The sequence below is a fragment of the Triplophysa rosa genome, linkage group LG2 (genome assembly GCF_024868665.1).
Source record: "Triplophysa rosa linkage group LG2, Trosa_1v2, whole genome shotgun sequence".
Lineage (NCBI taxonomy): Eukaryota > Metazoa > Chordata > Actinopteri > Cypriniformes > Nemacheilidae > Triplophysa > Triplophysa rosa.
The window spans coordinates 31,710,888-31,735,412 of record NC_079891.1 but is presented as its reverse complement, the minus strand read 5'-3'; the positions used below and the strand labels follow the sequence as shown (position 1 = coordinate 31,735,412).

The following is a 24,525-nucleotide window of genomic DNA, read 5'->3' as shown; positions in this document are numbered from 1 at the left end:
TGAGGTATTTGTATATCTAATATGATCTTCTACCGTCTAAAGGTTTGACACGTATTTTTTAATCATGTATCTGTTATATCTTGGATGTTGGGTCAAATTTAAACTGACTGGCAGATGCCTACACTTAAGACTGATATCTCTGAGACTAAGGGCTAATGTCCTAGCCTACTACTTCTAGAAATGTTTTAAATCTCGAAGTTTATCATTTATTCTTCTTCAGAAAACAGTATAGAGGTAATAATACCGAATAATTATAATTTTGCGTGTTTTCCCGCCGTTAGACAATTTCGTTATTGTTGACGTATTCACATAATAGCTTTAACTGCATTTGTGCCATCTTTTCTAGGAAGGAGCTTGTATGCATTTTCATTTTGGAGGGGAATTTCAATATGACCACTCACTTTCAACAAGAGATCGCGTGTTTCCACCTTACAAGAGTTCATTATTGTGCCCTGCCCCACTAATAAATGGGTTGCAGCATTCAGGTATGTTCTTTTCCGTAAATCGTTGCACAGTCGCCTAGAGCACAGAACTCTGATGCCATCATGTGGACTTCTAGCAAAGTACATTTACACCATATGGACACAAGAATTGGGACGCCCCTTTTTAGGAAGAGGTTTGACTACTTCAGTCATTTCCTTGAGCACACATCTGAATGCTACAGCATAGATTGATATTCTAGACTAGAGAATTATAGCAACAGTTTGGGCGGGGTCCTTTTCTATTCTATGACAGTGCCCCTGTGCACAAAGCAAGATTCAAAAAGAAATCAAGGATTCAGTCTAGTGTGGAAGAAGAACTTGACTGATCTGTATAAAGTCCAGACCTGAACCCAGCTTTTGAGCCAAACGCTCATCACCCAAACACATCAATGACTTGTACACAGGGCTACAGTCATTTCAGAACAGAAAAAGCCCTTCTAAAACTGTTGCAACAAAGATGGAAGCAAAATTGTATTGTATGGTATAGCATTAATATCTGTATTTATTGGAATTACTAGAATAGATAAACGTTTATGGGGGGCATCCCAATTGTCCATATAGTGTATTTTAAAGTTATCATGTACTGTACAGACTCGTGGGTTGCATGATTTGTTTTTATTGACAAAGCTTTAAAAAATGTTGCAGTACTATTTGGGATCTCATTTAACATCAAAACTTTACTATACTACATAAATTTACAATGGATTTTCCTGCAAAATATAATTAATATAGTGACCATCAACATTGCAAATTCTTCTTAACACAATCATATTTTCGATAATCAGTCAGATAAATAAATAACGTTGCCACACTCTAGTTCTTTGATTTTTTTATTTTTTTTCTTAGTTTAGAACATAAAACAGTATTGTGGGTCTTACCACATACACTATGTATTCACATAATACACCATACAGCTACAAGGAGAGAGACCAAACAAAAGATAACACTTTTTACATACTGCATACTCAACATAAAAAATAGAACCAAGAACAATCTTTAACTCATAAAGGAATGTAGCTGCCAGTTTCTCTTTTTTTATTTTAGTTTAGACATTTTAACCTTTTGATGTTTAAAAACTGGGCATGATACTCTTAACAGCGAGTACTTCTATAGGGGGCACAGAGTAGTGTGTGTATGTGAACGTGTCTGTATTGTGTATTTGTATATGTTTGTGTGACAGTGTGGCCAAAAGGTAAGTGTGAATAAACAATGAGTGCAACTAAGAAAATGACAAAATGTATAAAACTTCAAAATGAGTATAATCAGACCTGTGGGCAGTTCAGGTAGCACCAGAATATTAAATTAACAGTCTATTCACATCAAAAGCATGAGAGTACCTATTCCTCTACCTGCTATCGTGCACATCAAGTACCATTTCAGTTATTTAAGGTGATGACTAAAAAGGGCGCCCGGATCAATTGGAGTGCTTTTGTTTTCGTTTGCAATCGTCAGAAATGTCTCAGAAGTAAAAAGATTTAAAAACGATCAGCACCATAAAGGTTTCCTATACTCTCAAAACGAGTTCACATCACAATTTAAGAGCCCCAAAAATCTTTAGCAACAGTGTTTGCTATGAGTCGTTTCTACAGTGAACTCTAAGAGGGTAGCACCATGGTTTAAAAAGCCATTTAGGATGAATAAAATTAAACCCGAGTTTTAAGAAGCTTCAGGATCAAGTCCTACATCTCCAAGAATGTCAGTGCAGCCTTATGAGCTATGCAAGACTCACCCCACATGATATTTTATCAAATAAACCAAAACATTTACATGATCTACCTAGAGTTCTGAACTGAAGGCTGTCGCATTTCAAGAGGCAAGTTTACACTTCTATGGGCAAATTTCACGTAAAAGTGATGCACTTCCACTCCCTTTGAGTCCTGAATCCTTGAGAGCTGCTAGTATTAGTCAACAGGTTCGCACTTTGTTTCTTTGTTGTCCATTAGTTTACGGTTTACAGATGTGGCGGGGTAGAAAGCCGGTGGTAGTACAGAGGTATCGGTGTAAGTACAGTACTCACAAAAGAAGGACAGCAGTATCTTGAATAGACCGACAAAGCATCGTGCTTTGTGCTCTGTTGTTGACGGCTTGACATATAGACTACTGAAGACTAAAAATTCAGGAATCATTCATGATTAGGCCATCACCAGTTAAATAATCTTACCTAAATATTTAACTATTTACATTTCTATCTCTCCCAATAAAATTCCATTAAAACAAAAACTAGGTTTCAAGTTGTCAATAATCCGTTCTTATCATTTTTTTCCTCCGCATTAAAATCAAGATTAAAAGTGCTTTTATAAAATCCTCTCTTCAATATTTACAAATTCTCTAAAATGAGCAAAAAAAAAGAGACAGCAATCACAATAAAAATAATCATCATCATCATTATCATATAATAAATAATAATAAAAAAGTAGGTACGAATGTGGATGTAGGCAGCAAGCCTGCAGTCTGTAGCGCCTGTGTATATGGAGCAAGTTGTGGACTGGGACCAGTGTCAGTACAACACGAGGTAAAGAGCTTTAGGACCACTTTACGAGCACCAGGATCTTTCCTCTGTGAGGGTGTCAAGCATCTTACAGCCCTGTGTAAACCAGTGGTAGCCCTGCGTTGCTCCCTACATGTAGCTCAAGCACACACAGGCATTCATGCTCGCACACGTACATACATTCTAACCCGTGTGCATGTTTGCGAATCCATGCACATGTTCACACACACACACACTTTATATCAGTTATACGCTCACACAAACAATTGAGCTGAGGCTATGCATTGCCATTAAGCACCATGAATTTCAGGTGTGAGAAGAGGGCTGCTTATTACATGAGGGGCAACTTTACTGGAGCTCTTGGTAGCACCAACTCCAAGAAATGTGCTCTGTCCGTTAGGCTGGTGAGTTTAACAGGCAGTAGGTAAGAAACTATTTTAAGAAAAGAACAAAAACTTCACATCGCAGATGGGTAGCTGTAGATAAATCAGGTCATGGAAGACACGTTTAGCAAATGTAACAAATGTTACATATGCATAGATACTCATCTGTGATGGTAAGTCATTCATTTGAAAACCTTTTTCTTACCTACAGCAGCTCAAGGTCTCTGCACTAATTGTAAAGGTCTTACAATGTCAAGCCAATAGACAAAATGTCTAAAGATTTTAGAATTCTAAGCAGAGAATGGATTGTTAAAAATCATCTTAAGACCTGGGATGGGTTATCTGCAGCTCTGTAGGGCAGATTTTATTAAAGTGGATTTTTGTTACCGTTACCAGCACCCCAAATGTTATATGGGTAGTGAAGAATGGCCAATGAAAAAGCACCACAGGCGAATGAGTCAGCACCAGTCAGATGACAAGATGGAAGGTTGAGCCAATTCACCAGGACTGGGAGGTCACTGTCACTAAACATGATTGACACATCTGCTGCTATAAGCACCCAGGTCCAGCATCTGCCTCGATATTGTGAGGGCAAACTTAGAGACACTAGAGACAGAAAAGAAGCACCATTCGAAGGGATGAGAAACCTTACATATTTCATTGGAGTGGCACCAAAAAGAAAGGCCCAAGCTGGTGTCGGGTCCTTTCTTTCTAATATTGGTCACATGATCAGTGACTAGAGCTGAGGAAATACTCTAGTTGCCTTAATGCAGCCGCATCAATGTGAGTCACAATGATGAAGGCGCTTTTTAAGAGAGGTTGATGGGTGAAAAGGCGAAAAGCGCAACAGAAAAAAATGGTGATTAGCTTGTTTTCATGTTCATAACGAACAAGCGAGAATAAAAAAGGAAGTCCCTCTTAGTCAAAGAGGAGAAAAAAATCATAATATTAATAACGATGAAAAACAATAACATTAAAATAAAAAATAGTCATCTTCATAATATAACAATACCTGTAATATCAACGTTGACAGTAACAATAGCAATCGTAATAATATTGATAATAGAGCAATAATAATTAGGATCATCAAATTCACCTAAGGAGGGGTAGCTATGGAAATCCCTCCCACGTTGGAGAGAGCAAGAGCACCATAGACAGCGTGTCCGTTTGGGGTGTTGCCAAACTGCTGCCAAAATTTGAGGTAAAAGAAAAAAATGAAAAAGTGCCCCTTCCTCTATTCTTTCTCACCTGTGGTAGCCTGAAAGAGGTGTTAGAGCTAGAAGTGGGGAAGCAAATGGAAAAGAAGTACGATTCATGACCCTTATCATTTCTTTTCCCATCTCTGGCTCCAGGGGGCAATAGTCTATACGAATTCACACAAATCGACTGTAAGGGCCAGTGATGTGTGTGGACGGGTAGGGTGAAACAGTCACTATGGTGGTGGTATGCTGTGTGGATGCCATTCGTGTCACTGCACCCTCTCGTTTGTCCTTTGCCTGTCCAGGGGATGGGCTTGCTGATTCAGCCGCCCACTTGCGCTTCTTTCCATAGGCCTTGATTTCTTCCTGTGAGAGACCCAAAAGAGCTGCTTCTTGCTGCCGTTGTCGTGCTCGTTCAGCCAGGAGTTTCATCTTGGCCTCCCACAAAGCCAGGCCGTGGCAGGGCTGGTTCAGGTTCTTGTGCTGGTAGAAGACCAGGGAAATACGGCTGGGGTGGGAACGGTCAGGCTTTTTAAGTGGTGTGGTGGCATGGAGCTCCCGACGGGCACATTCAATCAAGATAGAGCCATGACCAGGGGCCACCGCTACTCCTCCAATGTTGGGGTCCAAGAAGTTGTGTTCACTGTCTGACCACACCTCTTCTTCTTCAGGGTCATGTTGACTCTGGGTCTCTGACTCGCTGTCCCAGCATGCCTGCCCAGTCGACCTTTGCAGTGCATCGGGAAACAGTCGACCCTCAGGAGCCGGAGATGGTGTGCTGCCTGCTGCTGATCCACCACCAGATTTCCAAGCTTTCTCTTGAAGTCCCAGTGGAGCAGAGCCACAATTTCCACCAGCCTGGGATAGCATTTTGTCAGGGAACGCACCAGCAGGGTTGCCAGACCCATAACCTACGGGACCGTAAGGACCCCATGCCTTAGGTTGTGGACTAGGGGCAGGGCTATCCCACTGTCTTGGGGTGGATGGATGCGGAGAGTGAGAAGGGGAAGGCCCTGCTTTAAGGGATGGGGAGGGAGATGGAGCAGGGGATTTCATTGGAGTGTTATAAGAGTTCCACTGTTGCTGCTGTGGATACTGAGGATGTTCGTTTTGGTGTGGGTGTTGCTGGTGGAGCCTCTGCTTGTCTGGAGTAAAGGCCAAATCAGTTGGATTAGGTCTCATGTTTCCATCCCAGCCTTTGGGGACTAGGCTGCCATTTGGTTTATGTCCAGGCCAGCCTTCAGGTTTTGGTGTGATACTGGGGGTGCCAGGGCAGCTCTGAACCTGCCCGTCTGATCTGCCATCATACAGTGGCACATCCATGGGCTCCTGTTTGATGATGGGTGTCGAGCGGTTTTTCTGCTCATGCAACATTGATGGAGTATGACTGGGTGGGACAGGAGACTGTGATACCTCAGATGGGTTTGGGTAGCCTTGAATGGATGCATCAGCCATTTGTTGTTGTGACTGCCCTGGACGATTGGCATAGGCCTGTGCCAGCTTGGCTTGGAGAAACTGAACATCTGGCTTCTGGTCAAATGATGTGGCAGGGAGTTCGCCAGCTTTGGGCCAGGCTCCGTTATCATAATTCAAGAGCTCAGGGGGAAAAAGTGCATTGGAAGGGTAGTTGTAGTAACCGTAGCGTCTATCTTGGAGATTAGGATGAAAGCCATTGATGGGGCTCTGTGCAGGAGGTTGACTGTTGGTGGGGACGTGACCTCTTGCATAGTTACCAGGGTAGGGGAACAAACTGTTCATGCTGTGGGGATCAGGGGTTGTCTTGCCGTTTCCTAGTGCTGGATGGCCATGTATGGCTCCATTGAAGGGCTGGAAGCGGTCGACAGGCTCTTTTTTGATGGTGGGCTTCCCCTCCTGTTTTGGAACAGCTAGATAACAAAAACATAAAATTAGTATCTTCTCAAGTTGTATAAGTAGCAGATTCAAAAGCTTAGAGCTCCGGTCAGTGTAAGAATCAAATGTTGTCTCATATTAAAATATAATACGCTGTTTCAAAAATAATTCCAAATTCTATAATTCAATGGCAAATTTCATTCAAATGATGCCACCCCAACATGTAAAAGCACAATTCAGCACCTTGGGCCAATATACCACCCCAAAGCTATTACAATGTTTAATCCTTTAACTGACCTTTATTGCCTTGCTGAGGGTGTGGTGACGCTGTGTGATCCATCTCCATCTTTATAGTCTTCTCTGGGGTTTCTGAAAGCTGCAATTTCTTATTCTTCTTCTCTGATGCTGCCTTTTTGGCCTCCAACCGACGCTGGCGGCAGGATTTAGCAGGCTCTGGAAGTTTTCTAACCTCTCGGCGGAAGTTAGCGAGCATCTGGATGGCTCCTGTCTGCATTTTGAGTCGCTGGTTCTCTTCACTACCAAATTCATCGGTTAGAGAGACCTTGTAGAGTGGAAGCACATGCAGCTGTTCATCATCCGGGATCGTGCCTACGGAGCGATTGTCCTCTTTTGTTAGAGTGCACACCTGGAAGTAATGATATTAGGAAGTGCAAGGAAAAGGTGAACAACTTCCTACACTAATGTTTACAAAAAACAACAATAGAAATTGTATGAGTGAGTCACACATTATTCATATAAATATATAAATTAATAGCCTACCACAGTACAGCCGTTTTGGAGGTTATGCTGGTCTTTGTGAGCATGGGCACAAAAATCCATGCAAGCAGTGACTCCTGAAAATGGTCTTCCTTCTGTTAAACCTAATCGACAGTCTGAAGCAACTTTCTCATACGTGCACTAAGAAAAAAGAAAACTATAATTAGTATAAAAACTATTTACATGATAAGACTATTCCTGTTCATCATTTATTAAAGTGGTAGTTCACCCCAAAATTAACATTTACCCTCTTTTCATTTCAAACCTGTATGATTATTTTATGCAGAACACAAACGATATTTTGCAGAATGTTGGTAACCAAACAACTGTGACACCCATTGACTTCTATTGTATTGACCCAAAACCACCGAGAAGTCAATGGGTAGCACCATTTTTTGGTTACCAACATTCTTCAAAATATATTTTTTGTGTTCTGCAGGAGACAACAAGTCAAGTTTTAAATGACGAGGGTGAGTAAATGATGACAGAATTTTTGGGTGAACCATCACTTTAAGGTGATTTTTAAAAATGATCATAACATAAAATCAGTTATGTTTTTAATATGGTTGAATAATACAATGTCTTATTAGATAGTTTTAGGGCTGCCCCCAACTAGAGATTTCTTTAGTCAACTAGTAGTTGTTCAATTAGGCCATTAGTCAACTATTCGCACGTTTATGACATTAATTTAAATATCTCAATATACATGGAGAATGGGGACATCAGATGATGGTTTAAGCTTCATGAATGAAAAATATATTTTATGTAACATTGCTAACATTGCTCTAAATTACAGAGCTATACAAAACCCTTATAATGAGCCTTTAAAATATAAATTAAATGCTCAAGCGCACGCATAATGCAATCCGCTGTGACACCGCCACAAGTTATGATTATACAGACGTGCTCAAATTTGTTGGTACCCTTACAGCTCATTGAAATAATGCTTCATTCCTCATGAAGAGTGATGAAATTAAAAGCTATTGTATCATGTATACTTGCATGCCTTTGGTATGTCATAGAATAAAGCAAAGAAGCTGTGGAAAGAGATGAATTATTGCTTATTCTACAAAGATATTCTAAAATGGCCTGGACACATTTGTTGGTACCCCTTAGAAAAGATAATACATAATTGGATTATAATGATATTTCAAACTAATTAGTTTCTTTAATTAGTATCACACATGTATCCAGTCTTGCAATCAGTCATTCAGCCTATTTAAACGGAGGAAAGTAGTCACTGTGCTGTTTGGTATCATTGTGTGCACCACACTGAACATGGACCAGAGAAAGCAAAGGATAGAGTTGTCTGAGGAGCTCAGAAAGAAAATAATAGACAAGCATGGTAAAGGTAAAGGCAAAGGCTACAAGACCATCTCCAAGCAGCTCGATGTTCCTGTGACAACAGTTGCAAATTTTATTAAGAAGTTTAAGATCCATGGAACGCACCATCCGTCGCTTTTTGAGCATGGAAGAAGACCCAGGAGGACTCCAATTTTGAAAGAAAAACATAAAATGAGAGACTTGAATTTGCAAATATTCATATTGACAAGCAACAATCCTTCTGGGAAGATGTCCTTTGGACAGATGAGTCAAAACTGGAGCTTTTTGGATAGTCACATCAGCTCTCTGTTCATAGACGAAAAAAATCAAGCTTTCAAAGAAGTGAACACCATACCTACAGTGAAACATGGAGGAGGCTCGGTTATGTTTTGGGGCTGCTTTGCTGCATCTGGCACAGGGTGTCTTGAATCCGTGTAGGGCACAATGAAATCTCAAGACTATCAAGGCATTCTGGAGCGAAACGTACTGCCCAGTGTCAGAAAGCTCCATCTCAGTCGCAGGTCATGGGTCCTCCAACAGGATAATGACCCAAAACACACATATTACATACACTATTCTGAAGTGGCCTTCTATGAGTCCTGATCTGAAGCCTATCAAACATCTATGGAAAGAGCTGGAACTTGCAGTCTGGAGAAGGCACCCATCAAACCTGAGACCGCTGGAGCAGTTTGCTCAGGAAGAGTGAGCCAAACTACCTGTTAACAGGTGCAGAAGTCTCATTGAAAGCTACAGAAAACGTTTGCTTGCAGTGATTGCCTCTAAAGGTTGTGCAACAAAATATTAGGTTAGGGGTCCCATCATTTTTTGTCCATGGCGTTTTCATTTGTTTTAATATTTACAGTATTATGTTGAATAAAAAATCAAAAGCAAAGCCTGATTTCTATTAAATATGGAATAAACAATGGTGGATGCCAATTACTTTTGTCAGTTTCAAGTTATTTCAGAGAAAATTGTGCATTCTTTGTTTTTTGTGGAGGGGTACCAACACATTTGAGCACGTCTGTACATCTCAATATAATATTTCTCTAGTGAACTTGTAAATATAAATTTTAGGCAAATGAAAAAAAACAGCAAACCATAACAAATAAAAAGGTCTACGGACTCATAACGAAACCTTTTTTCTCTGGATCAGACTGCAAAAAATAGCCTATAATGTGAGTATTTTCTTCAAAAACAAAATTCAGTTGTTGCAATATTTTAAACGTAGACTACAAAATAAATTGTAAATAAACTAATAAATAAAAATACAGCAAATTGAAGCACTTCAAATACGAAATAATATCAATGGAAAATCAAGCAGACGGCTTTAAAGAGGCCAGAACGCAAAACATAGGAATAAATAAATATATTCAATACATTGCATTAACGAATAAATAAAAACTAAAGCAGTAACTAAACACTGCAACAATATAGACCATTAACTAAACTCGCCTCAGTTTTTCCTTTGTTTTCCGTGTCTCTGCCGTCATGCCTTTCTTCATAAAGACGTAGATCAATTTTCCCAACAATAAGGCCAAAGTTTATGTTCCTGCGACTTTCCAAAACTCTAAATGTTCTGTATACACCATATAATAAAGCATATTATGTAAAGAAAAGCAGAAGCCTCGAACATGAATGCAAAGCACTCACACTTTGTCCTGTGATCCTTTATTGCGGTTTCCGTTCACGTTCAGGCTTTTCGGCATTTCTTTACATAATACGCTTTATTAAGGTGTATACTGAATTTTAATGAATTAAGCCACATTTAACTTTTTGGAATGTCGCAGGAACCCAAGTTTGTCCGCACCGCCGGAAAACTGAGCTCTCTGTCCCGCACACAATGAAGCCGATGCGGCTGCCGTTAGAAGCGCACAGATGGCGGAGGGATGCAGCGCATGTGCTCAACAGATCTGGCAAACGTAGGATTGCATATTCCTCATTTTTAGCCATCATGTTGTTTGAGTGTTTTGTATGTGGGTATGTCTTTCTTCTGTGTTTTCAACTTTTTCTTGTTTTTACAGGTATAACTTTAATTGTTTTGCTTATAGTCAATATGTCTCATGTACAGCTGCTTTGTAACAATGAAAATTGTAAAAAGCGCTATATAAATAAAGTTGAGTTGAGAGTTGAGTTGAGCATTCCTTTATCCAAGTTAATGGTAGTGTTAGAGCGAACGGCAATGTAAAGCGACTAACGTGCTGCATATACACTTTTTAAATGATAAGCAGACAAACGACTAATAAAAATTTGTTCGAATAAGTGTTTTCTAGTCGAATGCCGAATAGTCGACTGAAAGGGGGCAGTCCTAGATAGTTTGTCTGTTTTTACCTGGTTAGTGTACGCTTGGGGAGCCAGCTGCTTATATAGAGGGCCCACATGAGTGGCCAGGTTCTGAAAGTTATCCCTGAGTTCGTCCTCCTGCACAAATGACAGCAAAAAATATATCAACGTTAATAATGACTTTACAAGGTTCATATTTAAATGCTATCATGCATTGACATCTCAACCTATTTAAACGTCTTGAATAGACAAATACAGTATTTTCCATAAAATGTAAGGTGGCTGTATCCAAAAATAACCAACAGTTTCTTGGAAACTAACCTCTTTGGGGTGGTCTCCCTGCAGTCTGAACTTGCGAGGGTTTTTACTTCGTGCGTACTTGCATCCATTGAAGTACATGCTCCAGGAGCAGCCAAAAGAGAATGAAGCTCCACATTTGTCGGTGTCCTTCCCTTGGCATGCACAGGTTCGACTGCAAAGTCACCAGACGTACATTTAATTATTGCTCAATAAAAACGATTACCCTACATACTTCATATTTTAACTATTCAAAGATTACATTAGAGACTCGAGCAAAGTTCTGGATTTGCATGATTAAATTAGTGCATTCATAAAAAGTACATAACACCTTTTCAGTATATTCTTGTAACCGATTTGGTAAATTTCATTATTTCTATGATTGAGCAAAGTGTCTCAAAAAATAGATAATGTATTGTTAAAAGTGATGAGTCATAGGAATAATCCAGAACACAAATAACTTTCTGTACAAACGTTTCCAGTCATGGAAAATCAGTGGTCATTGGCAAGGTTCCCAATGTCCCCTCCTTCCGCTTTACTCTTGAATACCTTGAAACTAAAATAAAAAATATCAGTGGTGTTGGAAACTCACTCGTCATTGAGTCCACAACGGCGGCTGGTGGGGTTGCCATATTTGATGATTGTTTCTGTGAGTTCTTGGTAGAGTTTATCTCCCAGAGCACGCGGCACACCTTCCCAGGCCAGGATGACGACAATGATGACGGTATTGTTACAGTGGTGCCCGGCTCTCTGCTTTACCACACATAACAATTTCTCTGCCTCACTGCTACGACGAATCACCTAGGGTAAGAAACACAGTTAGTAAGAAAAACGTCTCGGTTACGTTTGTAACCTCGGTTCCCTGATGGAGGGAACGAGACATTGTGTCGAACCGACAGATGGGTTCGTCCTTGAGAACCAATCACTTCCGACTTCTTAGAAAAGGCCAATGAAAATTGGCGAATGAAACTTGCATGCCGGACTCCGCCCCCGGATATCCGGGTATAATAGGGAGACGGCGTGCCTCATTCATTCACCTTAGTTCTGAGGAGCCTGAGACCTCTCACGACTGCTGCAGTGGACAGCACGTGTTGTGGCAAGAGGACACAACGTCTCGTTCCCTCCATCAGGGAACCGAGGTTACAAACGTAACCGAGACGTTCCCTTTCTGTCGGTCTCTCGACGTTGTGTCGAACCGACAGATGGGGTTCCAATGGAAAACGCCATAACACTGTGCCCTGTCACAATCTCAACGAAGCGACGGTGACTGGCCTGGGCGTGTCAGCCGTGACGCTACCGCGAAATTGTAACCTACCAGTGGGTAGGTAGGGGGTCCCAGAGCTTTCTTGAAAGGTGGGAAGGCCCCTACCTTCGGCCTCACAGGCGGCGGCCTTGTTTCTCTAACAGCGAGAAGCCGTCCGGAACCGTAAGGCCACTGGGTAAGCGCTACTTCCTCAAGCGGGGGATGCGCTACAGAGACCACTTCCTACCACAGGGAGGAGACTAGTGGAGATACCAACATGGTCTCACCAATGGGGTAGAACTCATGGGAAGAAAGTGCGGACTGAAGGAGCTAACCGCGAGGTGGAGGTCCACCTAAGGAGGTCATGGGTTACCAAGGTGGGAACCAGCATGAGGATACATCAGACGGAACCGCCCTGCTGGGGGGTTGCAACGTCTGGTAGCACTAGGTCAGGTTAGAGCTATGTTGCGAATAACTCAGGTGATACCCGGCCTAAGGGGCAGGGCTACTCTGCCCAGCCCGCCCACAGGAGGTGCTTGCTAGTGATGGATGGAGTGCCTGTTCTTCACCCAGTGGGGGAAGAAGGGAGGCTAGTAGTACGCTGACCCCCTAGGGTCAGGTACTGTCATAGGCATACACCCTACCGGTCGCCGGTCTTGCCTGATGCCCGCAAGACTCGCCGACCGGTTTTACGCGAAGGCTGTAGGACCTCGCGAAGGTGATGGGTGTAGCCCAACCCGCAGCTCTGCAGATGTCTGCCAGAGAGGCGCCTTGAGCCAGTGCCCACGAGGAGACTGTACTCCGTGTGGAGAGAGCTCTCACCCAGTGGGCGAACTAGGACAGGTACGCCATAGTGACGGCGTCCATGATCCAATGCGCCAATCTCTGTTTGAGACAGCCCTCCCTGCTGATCTCCAAAACAGACAAAGAGCTGCTCAGAGCTACTGTGGCTCTGCGTGCGGTCCAAGCAGAGGCGCAATGCGCATACTGGACACAATCGGATGGGGTTGGGTCTTCCTCCCTGGTGGGGAGCGCCTGTAAGTTCACCACCTGGTGTCTCGGGGGAGTGGTGGGAACTTTGGGCACGTAGCCGGGCTCAGGATAGCGTGAGAATAACCGGGCCCGAGTTCTAGGCAATCTGTGGACACGGAGAATACTTGTAGGTTCGCAACCCTCTTGAGCGTCCTCCCGAGAGCCGTCTTCATCGTGAAGTGAGAAAGAGCGGCATCTCCGAGGGGCTCCAGGACCGCATCAAGGTCGTAAGAGGGTACGGAGCGTGGGTGAGGTGGTAGCCTTCCCGCGCCCCTTAGGAACCAAATGATCAGGTTGTGCTGTCCTAGAGACTGCCAGCAACTGGGTCGTGATGAGCGGCTACATACACGTTCAGTGTGGAAGGGGAGAGATTATTCTCGAGTCTCTGGAAGGACCGCACCCACTTGATCAAGCAACTCCGCGGGTCTTCTCTTCGAGAAGAGCACCAGGATGAGAAGAGGCACCACTAGGCGTATCGTCACCTAGTGGCCAGGGCCCTAGCCTGAGTAGTGGTCTTAACCGCTGCAGGGGTTAGGCCACTCAGGATCTCCTCGTTCCGTCCAGGGGCCAGACATGGAGGTTCCAGAGGTCTAGCCCGTGATGCCATAACGTGCCCTTCCCCTGGGAAAGCAGGTCCTTTGTCAGGGGAATCGGCCAGGGGGGAACTGTCGTAAAGAGCATTAGCTCCGAGAACCAAGTCCGGTTGGGCCAGTATGGCGCAACTAGTACACTTGATGCTCCTCTTCCCTGACCTTGCACAGGGTCTGTGCAATGAGGCTCACTGGGGGAAAGACGTACTTCCGCTTGTCCCACGGCCAGCTGTGCGCTAGAGCCTCCATGCCGAGGCAGGGAGTACCTTAGTGGCAATGGGTGGTGTCCAGGGAGGCGAAGGGGTCTACCTGAGCCCGCCCTGACTGTCCCTAATAAGCTGGCTACGCGGGGGTGGAGTCACCACTCTCCGCGAGGCGTCAACTGACGAGAGAGCACATCGGCTGTCTGGTTCAGGTCACCTGGGATATGTGTGGCCCTGCGGACTCCACAGGAGGAGGCGTCGGGCGAGTCGTGTTAGCTGCCATAAGCGAACGCCACCCTGGCGGTTAAAAAAGCTACGGCAGTTGTGCAGTCCGACCGGACCAGCACGTGCTTGTTCTGCACGAGAGGTTGTAACCCCTTCAGTGCGGGTAGCACATCCAACAACTCTAGGCAATTGATATAGGCAGGCGGGGGCCCGTCCATCGCCCTGACACTGCGTGCCCGTTGCACACGGCACCCCAACCCTGCAGGGAGGCGTCTGTCGACCCTGACGCGGCTCACCTGCCCGAGAGGGACCCCCGTCCGTAGAAAAGGTCATTGAAGACCAAGGGGTTAGGGTGCGTCGGCAGAAAAGCGTAATCACCATCCGCCTGCTGCAGGTGTGCCACGCTCTCCAGGGAACTCGACTCTGTAGCCAGTGTTGGAGCGGTCTCATGTGCATCAACCTGAGGGGTATCACCACCGTCGAGGATGCCATGTACCCAGGAACCTCCTCCTGCTGACTGCTTGAAATATTCCAGGCAGTTCAACACTGACTGAGCGCAGTCGTGCTGTAATGGAGACAGAGTTGAGTTCCATACCAAAAAAGAGTATGCTCTGCACAGTGGAGAGCTTGCTCCTTTTCGGTTGACCTGTGGTCCCAATCGATCTAGGTGCCGAAGCACTAGGTCCCTGTGTGTACATAACAGATCTCACGAGTGTGTCAAATGAGCCAGTCGTCGAGATAGTTTAGTACCCGCACACCTCTCTCCCTGAGGGGAGTGAGGGCGGCTTCCACGATCTTCGTGAAGACTCGTGGGGACAGGGACAGACCGAAGGGGAGGACTCTGTACTAATATGCCTGACCCTCAAAAGCGAACCGTAGGAACGGGCGATGACGAGGGAGAAAGAGACATGAGAGTAAGCGTCCTTCAGGTCGATTGCCATGAATCCATCTTGACATCTGACAGATGCCAGGATGCGCTTCTGCGTGAGCATCCTGAACGGCAGCTTGAGTAGGTGCCTGTTCAGGGTACGCAGATCTAGCGACCCCCGCTCTTTTGGGGACGATGAAGTACGGGCTGTAAAACCCGTTGAACATCTCGGCTAGAGGGACGAGCACGATCGCTTCCTCACCAGAGGGGTGGCGACCTCGGCCCGAAGCACGGGGCATCCTTGCCTCTGCTGAGGTTAAGAGGATGTCCCGAAACTTGGGCGGGCGTCCGGGGAGTTGGATCGCGTAGCCGAGACGGACCGTATCCCGTAGTCACCGTGACGGTTTGGGAAGCTCTTGTCAGGCTCCCAGGGACCGACAGGGAGGCTAGGGGTACGTTCTGCTTCATCGACCTCCCGGGGGTGGTTCGATTGCTGGCAGTACGGATCCCTCGCCGTGGGGGGGACCCCCGGGGAGGAGATCGGCTCTGCAGTTTTACCTGTCTGGCGAAGATGTAGCACAACGCACCATCGAATGAGAGTGCTTAGGCTAATGATTATCCTCGACATTGGGTCTTGCCGCAACGTCGAGTTGCCGAACACCGTCGTGCAGAGGGTGAGAGCGGCTGTGATAATACCCACAACATCTGCCCCAGCGTACTGGAAGCAGACATCGTGTCCGTCCCCCTCCTCGATGAGTGTGTTGCACACCCAAGAGAACAGCGGGACATGCCACGCTGGAGAAATTTGCTCTTTTAGAGAAAAAAACTCGAACACTTCTGGAACCGCCGAGACGCCCAGGGGAAGTCGCTGCAGGAAGGGACAGTCCGCTGCACCACGTCGTAGAGCCAGCAGTCTTGTAGCGAAGTCTGTTGGTCATGAGCGAAGGCTCCGAAGAACAAAAGGTGAATGAATGAGGCACGCCGTCTCCCTTTTATACCCGGATATCCGGGGGCGGAGTACGGCATGCAAATTTCATTCGCCAATTTTCATTGGCCTTTTCTAAGAAGTCGGAAGTGATTGGTTCTCAAGGACGAACCCATCTGTCGGTTCGACACAACGTCGAGAGACCGACAGAAAGGGAACTATGCTTATATAGCGGAATGGTTATAAAAAATGCAGTTGTCACATTTATAACCAAAAAGCTAGTGACCACAACAGGACTAGCTCATGTGACATGAGAGTTTAGCAAAATATACTTACCCACTTAGCAATAGGACATCCCTGAGAGCTCTTTCCCTCTCGTCCTGTGTAAACCACCTTCTCAATACGAATAGCCTCGCCCTTCTCTCCATACCTGTAATAATGAGGAGACAGACAATTAAAGGATATTTATATAGACCGTTTCATCAGACACACGCGCCTGGACTGCAGTTAACTTCCGGTCTGTGTTTGTTTATCGGTCTGGCTAGTGTCTAAGGGTGCGTTTATATTTGGCATTAACATGCGATCTCGGTGATCCGAACAAGCAGATCGGAACTTCAGACAATCAGGACACAGCGCGTTTACACTTGTCAACAAGTGGCTTCCACATCTGGATATCTGATTGGATCTCTATAGTTTCCCGCCCATTATTTTAATAAGCCTGCAATTTAAAAATAGTCCCAGTGCGGGGAGATTTCACACAACACGTATAACGGGGAGGATGAGCATGTTACAGATTTGATACACAGCCATGTTGAAATCGAGGCAGCGGTGGGAAGTAAACCATGGTTAAAACGATTAATGACCTTATATGTGAAAATATAAGCAGAGGACGTTTGTAAAATGACACAAGCTTTTGTACTTTTTTCACTCGCGCGCGCGCGCACGCACACACATACACACAGACTCTAACGGTGTTTTTAAACACACCATTTGTTTATTCATGTCACAGAAACATAAAATAATCACATAAGTAGGCCGAAGTTACTATAATCAAAAGCGACGACTTACATCGTTCTCGTCTATTTGGGTTGGTTCGGATGAAAGTGACAGCACATCATTTCTTTGGTCTGCGCCCTAAATAGAGTGTTTACTGACATCAGCTATAAGCAACACTATACAATCTCGTTTCTGTGTGTAAATGATATATACGGTGTGTATAAACAAGCTGGTATAGTGTTGCTATTCGTGTCTGTGACATGAAAATAAACAAATGATGCGTTTAAAAACACCAGTGGCGCTGTGCGAGTAAAACCCGTTCGTGGCAGTCACAAATAGCATATGAGATGATAAAGCTGAAGTGGTCAAGAAAACATCTCGTGTGATTTGACATACATCCTCTGTAGGTTGCAAATAATGATACATTGTAATACAGTATCCACGATCACTTTGTGGGAAAATGAACGACTGTGCAAGAGTGCATGAGCAAAGAGTAAACTTTCCTCTGTATTTGTCATCTGCTCCGCAGTCTGACAGGTTTCGGACAGACGAGAGATTAATGACAGCGGGCGGGGTTTTCTGTGAAGTTGTGCCGGTAAATGTAGATAAACTGTCTGGATTGCGTTTACATTACACTGAGATCCGATCACAATGCGTCCTCGACTACCTCTTGATCAGGACACGCTGATCAGATGACATTCCGATCAGAAGCGCGTTTACACTTGTCTTATCAATGTGTATGTGGCCAACATCCAGATACAGGTCGCATGTTAATGCCAAATATAAACGCACCCTAATAATATAAGTATTATATATATAATTTATGTCAATATTAATTTAATATTCTTTATAATTAATTTATTATTTTATTGTATAATAATTGTATTAAATAAATGATTTGTTGAATTTTGTCGTATTTTAATTTGATTAAATAAACAATTTGTTGAATGGGTCCCGTAGTTTTGTCGCATTTAAAGAAACCGTATGAGACACTGACATCTAGCGGTTGAGCTTGGTATCACAGTCTAAATTCAAAATATTAGACAGGCAGGTTAGCCAAGCTACACTTCTCGGTTTCTTTTGCTTGTTATCAGAAATAATCTACAGGCACTCCACGAACACACGTAGTAACATTTGTTTATGTTGTTGCTTTGACACAGTTTATAAATTTCAGTATGAGGTATGCCGTCCATGTTCTTGTTTTCAGGTCGACTTAAATTAAACTCACAGTGGACAAAACATGACAGCAGCGTGTGCGGAGTATAAATACCATTTAGCTAAAATTGCACAGTCTGGGGAGAAGCTTCAAAGATCCACGGGGGTGGGCTATGAGGTCAAAGGCCACAAAAGGGTCAATCTAAGGCTTAAGAAGGCTATAGTCACTCACTGACAGACAAACAAAGGGGAGGTTCTTCCCCTGTCCACCAGCCCCCGCTCTCTCCTGAAGAGATGACGACTCTTGCTATAGAAATACAGCCACTAGGGCCTCAATCAGCTATCAAATAAAGCAACATGAGTGGACGAGAGGTCAGCAAAAGTGGAGATACCGTGTCCTAATGGGTCAAGAAAGTCTGAGCTTCGGTGTGCTTACAGGAGAAAAGGGGGGTAGCACCCTGGGGATCTTTTCGAGTTCTTGTATGCCACTGAAGTATCACATGATCATTAAAGTAGCAGTAAGGAAAGTTTTCAAAATGTGAAGAGGAATAACAAAGTCCCAAGGCATAGACATAGCTCAATGTGGCACATGCTGTGACATGTTGTATGGTGGTGTTTGAGACTGGCTTGGGTCATTTCCTGGTCCTATCATAAACTGCCCTATTTGAATAAAGGCAAAAAAAGTAACAGGTCCTGACAGTACAATTGCAAAGCAAAAAACCCTTTACCCTTTTCATCACTTCACCTTCTACTCCTTTCATTTTTTCCCTTTCTATCTGCTATTCATTCTTTTATTCTCCCTCGTGTGGATCTGTTGATGCTGATATTTCCTGTTATTTCTGTTGGATTCTGGGTCAGGAATTCCCTGGGGACAAGATCATAGACAAGGAAGGTGGGTGGATGGGGGTTAAGGGAGAGAAGGGGCGAGCAAACGGCAGAAAAGAGGATAAGAGATGCTTATCCTCAGCTGGCTAAGAGTCTGTTGCCATGATCCAACTGCCAGTGCTTCCAAACAACTCTAGCAGAACAATAAAAGGGTTGCTAGGGGACTCTTTAAGCAAACTATGTGAGGTCAGCAGTATTCCTTTGAGCTTTCTGAAGTTTAATACATTTTGTTTGTACATTTACATTCAACATTTGTATGTGCCCCAGCTACACTAATTTGGTAATATCCAATTTAAAGCCTTTTGAACCTGAAATGTAGTTACACCTAATGCTTTTATAATAATAGGAGAGGAAAGCAACCAATTGGTTAATATAAATTTAGCTCATGAGTTTATGCGTTTCCCCTCTAGATAACACAGACTGGATTTTGGAGCTGGATACTAGATGGTTCCTACATCTACATCTGTTTGCCGACAATCACCATGTAAACCAAGAGTCTGACTGGTGCGTCTCACCTATTTTCCATCAGTTCTCTGATAGAAGCCAGAGTTGGTCCAGATCCCAAATGATTGTAATATGGACCGTCATCCTTCTCTGTGATTTGACCTAGAATAGAGAGACAAAGAGGGATACATTTTAATGTAAGGATTAAACTTCTATATAATAATGTGCAATAATCCAAATTATATGTCAATTTAGACAGATTATTTGTAATGGGATTAGACAATCGTATGCCAGTGCAAATATATTTGAAAGAGAGAGAGAGAGAGAGAGAGAGAGAGACACCTTGTCTGGGAAAGAGGCAATTTAAGGTCACTATCCATTTGGGGTGTTATTAAGCGATAAAGGCAGGACTAAAAAAAAGATCTGTGGGAACTTCCTACATAAGTGATATAAAACAGTGTTTGCAAGAGAAGAAAAACATGTAATGGCTGTTTACTGTGCTCTTGCAGCAGGATGATGGGAAAATAATCAAATATTGTGGAGATACATAAAAAAGTAGGAATAAGAACAAAGCAGAACTGCTGAAGGTGCTATATTCAGGGTGTGTTTAAGTGTGTTTGTAAGTATCAAATGGCAGTGGATGTTCCCAGTGGTGTTGACAATGCTATAGGGATTCACCATGGAAACGTCCCTTCTGTTGTCGTTTTCTCTTAGTCAAACAGTCAAGCTCCAACAAGTGTTCAGGCGCAGCTTACTACCCTTGACCGAACACGTTCTTAACACTTCACATTTCAGTGTTTAGAAAATACTTACATGAACACATCACAGTACACATTAATTTAATTAGGAGATAAGATGTGATGCATTTTACACATCATTACAATTCATCACAAAAACCTCCACAAGGGAACAGCTGAAAGGTTGCCATCTATCTCTTCTTACCCTGTCCTCCCTGCTCCCTCCCTTTGATGTTTGGTCTCAATGTATCATATGATATACGAGCAGACTCCCTCCATTGTGTCTGCCAATTCTGCAGAAACTAGCTGTACTCACTGTACCATTGACCTGAACACAGTCAGAAGGCCCTGCACTACCCTACAGAATTACAATGGGCCCTTTTCTTCAAACCTATTGTTCCTCTGCAAGAGACACAGAGAACAGACTGCAGCATAATGCATGTGCCCCTGGTAGAACATACATTCTCAGACGTGGCCCTACATTACCCTGAGAAATGTGCTGATGCAGAAATTATGTGCTGAAAGAGAAACATTTGTGGCTTCCTGAAGAGAATTTTCATAATCAACCTAATCCATATTTTAGTCTAATGGAGTGTATTAACATGTACTTGAAATTGTAATATAGTAACTGTGTTAAAACATGAATGCAATTAAGAAACGCATGTGGTTAAAATAGATCTCTATTACACAACCACATTCATTGTTTTCTTCAGGCATCAAAAGGTATGTATGGATCCCATTAATGCATGAGATGAGATTTTGTTCTATGTTGATGTGAACTAATCAAAATGATTACAAAAAAATACTGTATAATGCTACATTGTATTGTATGTGAATATAAGTGCCCTAGCCCAATTTTCAGAATTTTTCTTAATACTCTCAGACTTACCCACACAGTCACAAGTGGGAAACTCAAACTGGGCATCTTTCCCAGGTGTATCCAGCAGGTTCTTGGTGGGAGTGTCCAGGTAGCGCAAGGGTGACTCAAGAAAACCTTTAAGTGAAGGAGAAGAAGGAAATGTATCCTTTGAGGGTGTATTTAATTCCTCTCCCTCACCATCTGCAGAAAAAGATGCCGTTGTGGAGAGCACTGTCACACCACCAGATGACTCAATCTTTATGCGTTTATTTGGGGTGAAAGGTGGGATGAAGGGATGCTGTTGTTCCAAAATTGCCTCCTGAGCCATAGACAGGAGCTGGCCAGTAGGATTTACATACACCTCACATTCCTCACTTTCTTGTTTAACAGTACAGAGCTGCTTAGATGGTACCGGGTTTTCTTCATCAACTCTCTCAGCCACATCTTTTTGACCTTCATCCATGGGCTCAGATTCAGATGTATGAACAGGGGGGCAGTTATTTGGCTGCTTTGAGGACGGTGACTCGGGTCTGGCTTGTCCTGAGTGCGTGTTTGCTTGTGACTCGGTCACCACTGGCTGAGTAGAGCCTGCACTGTCTATGGAAGGAGCTGAGGAAATGCTGTCCCCAAATTCCTCCTCAAATTGGCGAATCAGCTCTTCAAATTTTGGATCTAAGTTACCAAGACCAGTCAGAGAGGGAGTTGACTGCATTATAGAGGTATGAGGTGTGATACTGGTTGCTGGGACATTTTTATTTGACCCCTCTGGGCCTGAACATGCTATCATCTTTTGGGTCGATGTTGCTAGGGCAGACACAGGAGTAGAAGATTGTATGTTTTCAGAGATGGATGCACTACTGCTATTCAAAATGGATTCCTGAGATTGGGCTGGAGCTGGGTGGCTCTCAACCACCTGAGAGGGGGGAAGCCCAGCTTCCATGCCTGGTAGAGATGGAACAACCTGGGACAGGGAAAATGCATATCCTGGGGTGATGACGGGCTGTTTAGAAATTGTAATCTGGCTATGTGGGAGGAAGGTTGGTTGGGAGGCTTTCTGTTTTTGTTTCTTGATGACAATCTGCTTAGGTTTTGGGAGAGGTGGACCCAGCGGACTAAACAGCCCACCTACTGTCTGCTTGAGAAGAGGAGAACTTTGAGCGGTCTTTCTCTTTTTAGGTTCCTTGGGCTCCTGTTTGATGGTTACAGCACTCTCTGGAAGAGTCTGTGGCCACCATTTACGGAGGTTCTGACAAGCCATGGGGCCTAATGGACTGAAGCCTGGAGAGTTAGAGAAAAGGTTGCGTTTATGATGAAGGTGCTGCTGTAGTGCTGCCTGAGTTGAGTGCCTAATGGTGGGGGAAACCTGCTGAACCTGGAACTGCTGCTGTCCATTCATCATGCCTTCTTGCCTTATGGCTGCACACCTTGAACCAGGGTACTCATTTGTGTTCACTTCCTGCTTGATGTGAGGCACCCCTGTTAAGCTGCCTTTGCGACCATCCTGCAAGCTTAGGTGGGGAAATGGGAACCTAAAGGCTGTGTTGGTGTACTTTCCACCAGTGTCACCAAGAAGCTGCTTCAGCTCGGATACTGGGTCACTGCTGCTGTGGGATGGGTTTACAAAACGGGGCTGGGACTCTGAGTTCACCATCATCCATGGGTTACGAGGGGAGCTTTTCTCACAGCTTCCGGCTGTGCCTTGATGCCACTGCTGGGGTCGGGGGTTAGGGTTTGAGGGGTGCATGCTTGTAAATGGTGACTTGGAGGATGGGTATTGAGAAGCATAGTGAGATGAGCTAGATGCAGGGGCCTCACCCTGAGATTGAGGCCGCTGCTGCTCCCATGATGATGGCTTAAGGTGAGAGTAATTTCCAGGAGAGATAGACTTTGGCATTGCAGAGGAGGCAGAGGAAGATAAAAGAGAGCCAGTGGATGAAGAGACCAATTGGGGTATACTCTGGTTGTAGGAGGTTGGCTGATGGTGATTTGCAGGTGAAGACTCAGCTGAAGGTACAACAGTTTTTGGGACAGTGGCAGACAACTGGGTCAGGGCCTCAATTGCAATGGCTGTTTGCAAGCTAACATTTCTCTCCTTGGCTATAGACAAAACACTAGGGGAGCAGGGAATAGGTGCTGGTGGGCCAAAGGGTCTAGGAGCCGAGGGCTGGTTAACAGGGGGTGGTGGATTTGTGTCTTGCACACACAGAGGGTTACTACCACATTGCTGAGGTTGGGACAGACCATGATGATGCTGTAGATGTGGCTGTGGAGGACCACCAGAAACCTTATAGGACCCTTTGTCTTGGCAGTTAGCCACCATTTTGATCTGCTTCTCTAGCCACTCCAGGTAGTCAGGGCAGTCTGGGCCATCACAGTCACAGTTAGGGGGCTTGTGACCATGACGGGCTTTGCTCAGTGCAGCCTGAAGTGTGTTTAGATCTTCAGGGGGACAAACCTCAGCATCCACACTTTTTTGCCTGGCCTTCTCACTTCCATTAGACATCTCCTGGTTAAACCGTTCATATAGCTGAGTTGTTGGAGTTTGAGAAGGTTCATGGTTGCTGTAGGGGGGTAGTGAGCCCACAGTAGCAGAAAAGGCAACCAGGGTTCTTGCATCCTCCATATCCACATCATTTACTGGTGTGCTAGGGTTTTGGCTGCTCCAAGCAGCCTGTTGGGATTCAGAATTGGACTTCCCGGTGTGCTCAGGGCCCCAACCTGTTGTCTGGGAAATACATCCAGCTCCCTTGTGGTAGGTGTTCTGGTGGTGCTCCCTGGCCACACAACCTGCTTCTTCATCACAATAATTTTCTTCATTTGCTGCACGTTTGCTTATCCCATTAGACAGTTCCTGGTTTAACACGCCTTCTTCCAGGCGGTCATGGGACCCAATTTCCATCTGGCCTCTTCCTTTGGGGCCATCCACTGAACCCACCACAGAAACAGTCTGTAGGTAACAGAAAGACACAGTTACTTAAAGTTTCAAAATACTGACAATTGTCGATATGCTTCATGATTCACCTATTCAATAAGCTTTGATTTGTGGTGCACTGGTTATATTTTCACAGAAAGGGCAAATGCTTTTTAACATATTGACTGTAGACTTAATTATTAGAACAGTGTCACCGCTATCTACATTTTGCCTGGAAACAATGGCATAATCATTGACCTCTATTAACTAGATGATGTACTCTGACATGTTGGACTGATTCATCTTGGCATTCCCTGTAAGGTAGCTGTCTGATATGAGAGAAGTCTATGTGATACTTTTTCCAATGAAGAT

At 44.2% G+C, this 24,525-nt stretch overlaps 1 protein-coding gene across 4 annotated transcripts in view; it reads right to left on the bottom strand.

Moving 5' to 3' along the window:
- Positions 1-1,113: 1,113 nt before the first annotated feature.
- tet3 (tet methylcytosine dioxygenase 3) overlaps positions 1,114-24,525 on the bottom strand; it is a 51,874-nt gene continuing 28,462 nt past the window's right edge. For 3 of the 4 annotated variants that reach the window (XM_057329015.1, XM_057329014.1, XM_057329016.1), the window contains 9 exons: positions 21,273-24,189; positions 19,718-19,808; positions 16,503-16,596; positions 11,673-11,881; positions 11,105-11,255; positions 10,832-10,921; positions 7,184-7,321; positions 6,701-7,049; positions 1,115-6,438 (listed from right to left, as the gene is read on the bottom strand). In XM_057329015.1, the coding sequence (XP_057184998.1) occupies positions 4,727-6,438; positions 6,701-7,049; positions 7,184-7,321; positions 10,832-10,921; positions 11,105-11,255; positions 11,673-11,881; positions 16,503-16,596; positions 19,718-19,808; positions 21,273-24,141 (5,703 nt within the window). In that variant the 5' untranslated portion in view covers positions 24,142-24,189 and the 3' untranslated portion in view covers positions 1,115-4,726. Of the gene's footprint in view, positions 6,439-6,700; positions 7,050-7,183; positions 7,322-10,831; positions 10,922-11,104; positions 11,256-11,672; positions 11,882-16,502; positions 16,597-19,717; positions 19,809-21,272; positions 24,190-24,525 lie in introns of all 4 variants that reach the window. The other variant, XM_057329017.1, reaches the window with a different exon arrangement.